This window comes from Micromesistius poutassou (assembly GCF_964030765.1).
Source record: "Micromesistius poutassou genome assembly, chromosome: 22".
Classification (NCBI taxonomy): Eukaryota; Metazoa; Chordata; class Actinopteri; order Gadiformes; family Gadidae; genus Micromesistius; species Micromesistius poutassou.
This window is the reverse complement of record NC_140292.1, coordinates 3,687,223-3,694,998: the sequence shown is the minus strand read 5'-3', so window position 1 is coordinate 3,694,998 and position 7,776 is coordinate 3,687,223. Positions and strand designations below refer to the sequence as shown.

The 7,776-nt window shown below is 49.4% G+C and overlaps 1 protein-coding gene across 1 annotated transcript in view; it reads right to left on the bottom strand.

Moving 5' to 3' along the window:
- Positions 1–2,328: 2,328 nt before the first annotated feature.
- The window catches only part of LOC311367717 (BDNF/NT-3 growth factors receptor-like), a gene marked incomplete at both ends in the record, with an annotated part of 15,248 nt that continues 9,800 nt past the window's right edge, over positions 2,329–7,776 (bottom strand). Inside the window, 7 exon segments of the mRNA XM_084486531.1 lie at positions 2,329–2,514; positions 3,505–3,663; positions 4,742–4,873; positions 4,875–4,983; positions 5,532–5,704; positions 6,109–6,239; positions 7,441–7,629. Of these exon segments, the coding sequence (XP_084342657.1) occupies positions 2,329–2,514; positions 3,505–3,663; positions 4,742–4,873; positions 4,875–4,983; positions 5,532–5,704; positions 6,109–6,239; positions 7,441–7,629 (1,079 nt within the window).

The window sequence follows — 7,776 nt, the reverse complement described above, 5'->3', positions numbered from 1 at the left end:
ATATATATATATAAACATATATATATATGTATATATATAGATATATATATATATTTGTAGATGTTTTGGTAGGAGCAGGAATAACATTTTTAGCGTTTATCTTTTTGGAAAGGTCAGTAGTGGACTGAAGACACCCCAGGGTTTGTTTTTTTCCGTCCCAGTTGTGTCGCAGTTATATTTTGATACGTCTCGAGAAAAACTACTGAGAAAGATTAAAAAAGCAAGGTCACATCTTTTTTTTTGTCCAGGGGGGACAGGACTGACTCCCCCCTTCCCTAAGCATAAACGTGTCCAGCGTTAGAAGTATCAGTCATCACATGCCCGGGTGAACCGGTCCAGAGAGGCAAACTCTACACACTCAAAACACCTCGTGGCCATCAAACTCTGGATACTGTAACTCTGCTGTTGGTCGGCTCATGGCAAAAAAAAAAGCGGCAGCAGTGGATTGATTTTCACAAACGAAAAAGAAACAAAGTATTTTCACAAGTCAACCAAAGGTTTAACAAAACCTAAACGCAAAATGTCCACCAGAAACAGCCACCTGTTGGCCATTGTCCTTCCCTTTCGTTGCAATGAGTTGAAAGGGGTTTTTCAACGTTTTTTAACAACAGAATGTGGAATCTTGTTCTAATGAACAACTGGGAAACATTTAAAATATTTCTCTTAGTGTACATACAAACCACAGTTTACATATATGGGCCACCTAATGTGAACAACATGGCCAGGGACATTGCTGGTGAATTTACAAAATAAAACAAAACCAAAATCAAAAACTTAGATTAAAAAAAAAGAAACACAAAAATAAAAAGCATTGTGCTCATCTTTTTTTATAGACGTGCACAGCTTGAAACCCTCATTAACTGTGCTTTTGATACATAAAAATAAATGTAAGGAGATGTATAGTGCACTCAAAGCATACTTAAAACACCACTGTTTTCTTAGTCGAGAATAAGAGACTATAGGAAAATATAACCAGATATCTACAAACATCCACAGATGCTGACCGCTATATAAACAATGGAGAAAACTGCATAGGGAGCATTATATGCCATACAAAGACCCATATCATTAAAAACACTCAACTTACTCCGACCAGAAGTTAGTTATATGGATAAACACGATATTGGAAATGTGTGTGGGATATACTGCGTTGGGTTTAGTTTCCTCAATCATTGATATACTCTATATGTGTGTGTGTATAATATGCATGTATCTTTACGTATGAAAGCCCAAGCTGATGAACAGAGCTAATACTGAGATAATTAGGAGAGATCCTTCGATATTTGACAGAAAACCCACCCCATAAAGCCATAATGTAAATGATAGATATCAACTTTATATGAAAACAAAAGTCAATAGCCCCTGGTTGACAATTAGAAATTTCCTAAAATATTAAAAACATTTTGGTGAGACAAAAAAACAAATAAAAATAACGGCCCGCGCCATAAACAAATTTAAAAACAATTCTCTCAATGTCTCCACAGACTGCATTGCCTTTGGGCCGTTTCTCTTGAATGAGAAGATATAGCTGTTACTGAACAGCAAAATGTCCGTAATAGCGAGACATCAAGTTTTTCCCTTTGTTCATCCCCAGCAAATACATGTTTACCAAAGCGTTGATCGTTTTAATGCATCACGTTTTACATCTAGGAAGTAAAAGAAAAATTCACAAAGCCATACGTGGGACAGAATCGCTTGGTGGTCTGGACCTATTCTCGTTTCACGTGACATCTAGAGCTTGTGTTGATTTCAACACGTTTTTAGGACTACAAATGACTGCAGATACCATGGATCATAGATCTGTCTCAATCTTTTGGTTTTAGGTTTGTGAAACACGCCCACCACGAGTAGAATAGGAGGAACAAACTCAAAAGAAATGGGGAAAAAAAGAAAATAATCAAATTTTAAGGCTTTTGTCGATTTTGTCGTGATGAAGAAATGAACGAACAAACATTTACAATAACATTTACACTCTGATAATGTACACAAACACAGACACACACACTCTCTCTCTTGCGCTCTCTCTCTCTCTCTCTCTCTCTCTCTCTCTCTCTCTCTCTCTCTCTCTCTCTCTCACACACACACACACTTTCACGTCATCGCCATCTAAACCAGGCGTGCACAGAGAGACCCACTCCAATCTCAGACCACCATCACCTCAAACACATAACCTACCCACCAACCCACCGTCACGCCATCCAACACACCAACTAACCAACCAGACCGCCTGGCCCCATTCTCACAGCACACACCAGGCTCCAGCCCCCCCAGCCCCCCCAGCCCCCCCAGCCCCCCCAGCCCCCCCAGCCCCCCAGCCCCCCCAGCCGCTCAGCCCAGGATGTCCAGGTAGACGGGCGAGGCCTTGGCCAGGCTCTGCAGCAGGCTGTGGATCTCCTTGATGTTGAGCCTCATGTAGGGTTCCCGCTGCCAGCAGCCCAGCATCAGGTCGTAGACCTCCTTGGGACAGGTGCGGGGCCGCTGTAGCACCCGGCCCTGGGTGATGCACTCGATCACCTGGGAGCCAGGCAGTGGGGGGGCGGGGGGGGGGAGGGAGAGGGTTGTGTTAGTCAGGTTGGGGTAGGGTACCGTCGTCGCCTGGGGGGGGGGGGGTTGGCTGCCGGTTCTGTCGCTGACTCTGATCTGATCAGAGCGGTGGCGATGGGGGTTGGGCCCCGGCCGATGGGGGAGTGGTTGTGAGTGGTTCCTGTAGTCCCCGCTCTAGCCTATAGGAGTCCCGGAGGAAGACGCCCAAGCCCCACCTGATGTACATGTGATCTGAATTCACCGGGAGTCGCTCTTCTGAAGAATTACATATTAATTAAACAGTAAATGATCTGGACCTGTCGTTGAACCTCACGGACCCAAGAAGAGCAGTTTGTCGTCTTGCTGTGACCGGCGCCATCGTCGCCGCGTCCCGATGGTTCAATGTGAGGCTCATGCGCAACAAACTAAGAATTATGTGTACAAATGTAAAGTGTACGCATGCTTGTATTAGCGGCCGTAAACGGAGACCACAAACAGTAGTCTGTAGTTATAATGTTATAGCCTAATACATGTGTACATTTCCCAGAGCTACTACTATCCAACAGGGAAATGCGTCGCGGCTTGAGGGTGACATCACTGATAGTGAGAAGACGCTGCTTATAGTAGACTCCCAAACGCAGCTAATTACACTAATTACAGGTCTGCTCCTTTGGGTTACCAGGGCAGGGGTGGTAGACTTGTTCACTGGTTAAGTCACCTGCCTTTATCCCTGGTACCTCGAGAGAAGCAGACCCATCGTTAGTGTTACGAGGGATCGCTGTGTCTGTACTGGTGTTCTTGTGGACTTGTGAGACGTCATCAGTCCCAGTCCTGTTCCATTCAAAAGTCTGCATCGAGCCAAGCACACTCCAAACGACCATTTGCGCTTTGGCTCCGCCCATTGCAACAAGGCTGCACCGGGAGGTGACATGTGTGGAAAGCGTGCATTTTTTTTTTCCCCCACCAACCAGCAGCACTGACCTCGTTGTTGGAGAGCTGGTACCAGGGCTGCTTGCCGTAGGTGAAGATCTCCCAGAGCACCACCCCCAGGCTCCACACGTCACTCTCGGTGGTGAACCGCCGGTACATGATGCTCTCCGGGGGCATCCAGCGGATGGGCAGCATGGTGTGACCGCCCACCTGGACCAGTGACCAGGGGAGAGAGATGTAGACACAGAGAGAGAGAGAGGGAGAGGGAGGGAGGGGGGGAGGGAGGGAGAGTGAGAGAGAGACAGAGACAGAGAGAGAGAGGGAGGGAGGGAGAGAGAGAGAGAGAGGGGGGGGGGGAGGGAGGGAGGGAGAGAGAGAGAGAGAGAGAGAGAGAGAGAGAGAGAGAGAGAGAGAGAGACATAGCCAGGGGGAGAGAGAGAGAGAAATAGAGAGAGCGAGAGAAAGAGACATAGCCAGGGGGAGAGAGAGAGAAATAGAGAGAGAGAGAGACACACACACACATACAGAGGGAGAGAGAGAAAAAGAAAGAGAGAGAAAGACAGGGAGAGAGAAAGCGAGAGAGACGGTAAATAGTCAATTAAACATAAACGTTTGCTCTATATATTTATTGGTTTGTTTTCTTCCGTCTGAGGAAAGAGATACCAGTGTCTATGGAGAGTGTTCATGCTCAGTGCAGCTTTAATGTGTAGGGTTTTCCATCTAATGGAAACATCTGATACCATGTAAGAGAAAAGCTTCCGCTCTAAACAGATTTGATACCGGTGTCTTGGTTGCTTCCGATTCCGTTTTTTATGTGCTGCTGTTACAAAGTCCTGACAGCAGAGGGCGCCATGTGACCATGATTCAGGAACAACCCGTTGACCCAAGCAAGAGTTCGCGACGCAACATATTAGCCATGTGCTATCATCCTATTCTGCTGTACACACCTCAATGGGCATGATTTTTGCTCATAATTATACACTCAAAGCAATTTTTTATGATATTACACCTGCTAACTTATATAATGAAATACCATTGTTGATTGCTGGAAGTTGTGATATTGACCTTAAGAAAACAGAAAACATTGAATACAAAAAAATATTCAGTCCGAGTGAAATGGTACTGTGAGTGCAATTGGCCGCTAACTAGGAGAGAGAGAGAGAGAGCGAGAGAGAGAGAGAGAGAGAGAGAGAGAGAGAGACGAGGGAGACGAGAGCGAGAACTCTCAACTCAATTAAAATGGAGAACGAAAAAAAAAACAAAAAAATAAAATCCAAGCCGGCCTTACTCTGTAATAGTCTGTGCTGTAGACGTCCCGGGACATGCCGAAGTCCCCTATCTTCACCAGCAGGTTCTCCCCCACCAGGCAGTTCCTGGTGGCCAGGTCTCTGTGCACAAAATGCTGGGAGGCCAGGTAGACCCATGCCCGCGGCGATCTGCTGGGCGATGTGGAGCATCTGGGACTGGGTGAGCTCCACCATGAGGCTGTGCTGGCCGTCGGCCATCAGCACGGCGTCGGGGCCGTGAGCCCTGCACACACACACACACACACACACACACACACACACACACACACACACACACACACACACACACACGAACACACGCACACATACGCTCATGCACGCACGCACACATACGCACATGCACACGCATATGCCAATATACATACACACATGTACAGACATACCCACATGTGCACACACACACACACACACACACACACACACATTCACAATAGCACACAGACATACATGGACACACACATATTTGTTATTCAATAAATTGTTAACAGAATTGTTGTAAGCTATTATCATAGGTAATTTGGACTATTTTGGCATGCCCAAGAGAGACACAGACAGATAGACTGACAGAGGTATAGATAGACAGACAGACTGACACAGAGAGAGAGAGAGAGAGAGAGAGAGAGAGAGAGAGAGAGAGAGAGAGAGACAGACACACTAACAGAGACAGACTGACAGACAGACTGAGGGAAAGACAGAGTGAGAGTCAGACAGACAGATAGATAGACAGAGCGAGACAGTGAGACAAACAGTCTCCGGTCGGTGCTCTCCTACCGTAGGAACTTGTTGAGGTCGCCGTGCTTCATGTACTCAAACACCATGATGAGCGGGTCGCTCTCCACGCACACGCCGTAGAACGTCACGATGTGCTCGTGCTGCAGGTTGGTCAGAAGCTCCGCCTCCCGGTAGAAGTCGGCCCGGCCGCTCTCGCTGGCCTCCTTCAGCGTCTGGACGGACGGACGGACGGACAGAGCGTGGGTTTATGACGACACCAGGCAGGTTTATTCACATAGCTCCATTAAAACACAACCAAGCCGTTCACCGTGGTTTTTAATGAATTATTAAAAAGGCAATAAAAGACCAGCGTTTAAAAGAGCAAATAAAAGCAGATATACACCAGCATGGAGAGAATTGTTTTAGAGCCCTGATTTAAACGTACGGAAAGTCAAAGGTGGGAAAAAAACAGCAAAAAAAACCTGAGTCAACGTTGTTCTGCTGCTACTACTCTACGGCGCGCGGCTTTACGACGTGCGGCCGTGAGGGTGAGGTGATGAAACGGAAAGACGAGGAGGGCGGGCGGAGCGGGCGGCGAGGGAGGATGTTGTCTTGCGGTGTGTGTGTGTGTGCATACCTTCACCGCCACCAGGATCTTCTCCTGCTCTGTGGTCAGGTTGTAGCACTCAGCCAGGAAGACCTTCCCGAAGGCCCCCTCCCCCAGCTCTCTCTTCAGCACAATGTTGTGCCTCTTGATGTGCTGGACGACTGGAAGAGAGACAGAGACAGAGAGAGAGAGAGAGAGAGAGAGAGAGAGAGAGAGAGAGAGAGAGATCCCGTTAGGACGGTTCACGGTGATGCATGCTGTCTCTCTGGGTTTCAAGGCATGCTCGGTTGTGAGTGTGCATGGCTTGGCGGGTGCCCCGGCTCGCATATGAAGAGATTGGCTACATATTGAGATTGGGGTTCTGCTCGTGAGTTTGCTACACAGATCACACCACACACTCTCTCTCTCCCTCTCTCTCTCTCTCTCTCTCTCTCCCTCTCTCTCTCTCTCTCACTCTCTCTCTCTCTCCCTCTCTCTCTCTCTCTCTCTCTCCCTCTCTCTCTCTCTCTCTCCCTCTCTCCCTCTCGCTCTCTCTCTCACGCTACATAACCAGTCACGGTGCAACGCAGGATCGAAAGTCAAGCCAAAGTCATCGGCAATTGCATTACACAGCACACAACCCCACCAACGCAACCACCACCAACACCACCACCACCACCTCCACCTTCACCTCCACCACCTCCACTTCCACCACAATGGCAACCTCCTCAACCACCACCACCACCACCTCCTCCACCACCACCACCACACCAACCACCACCACCATCACCTCCACCACCACCTCCTTCACCATCACCTCCACTGCCGCCACCTCCACCGCCACCACCTGCTCCACTACTCCCTCCACCACCACCATCACCACCACCAACAACACCACCATCACCCCCAACCCCACCTCCACCACCACCACCACCCCCTCCACCGCCACCATCTCCTCCACCATCGCCAACACAACCAAAAATCGCCAGCACAAACACCACCCCTACCGACCCCACCACCTCCGCTTCCTCCACCTCCACCGGCACCATCACCAACACTACCAAAGAAACACCGCCACAACAATCACCACCACTACCAACCCCAGCATCAACGCCACCGTCTCCTCCACCACAACCACCACCCGGATGCAGCAGCATGTTAACCAGCGGCGGTGTAAGCTGGGATTATTGTTGACTGTGATTCTGCTTCCCTGCATGGATTTGTATCCGTAAAGAGACCAGGTTACCAGCTCCTCTCCCTCCCTCTGTCTCTCTCTCTCTCTCTCTTGGGATGACCCCCGCCCCCCCCCCCCACGCCATGCCGGGCCCCAAAGACGCTGCGCCGCCCGGAGACGGGGGGTGGGAGCACGCGGCGGTAACTTACACGTGTCGGATTTCAGCATGCCGCCCGAGTTGCGGAAGTACTGCGGGTTCTCGATGACGGGGATCTTTGTCATGCCGATGACCACCGCGTCCGGGCCCATCTCCGAGGACGACGGCGTGTTGTTGCCGTTGGAGACGTGATGGAGAGGGCTGGCCGAGTCGTCGTCGTTGCTGATGACCGACGAGGAGCCTGTCGGTGGAGGGAGGAGGTGGAGGGAGAGGGGAGGAGGTGGTGGAGGGGGAGGTGGTGGTGGAGGGGGGGGGCGAGACAGATAGAGACAGGAGGAGGAGGAGGGTAATAATCGAATGATGGGAGAACGTGTGAGTGAGAGAGAGA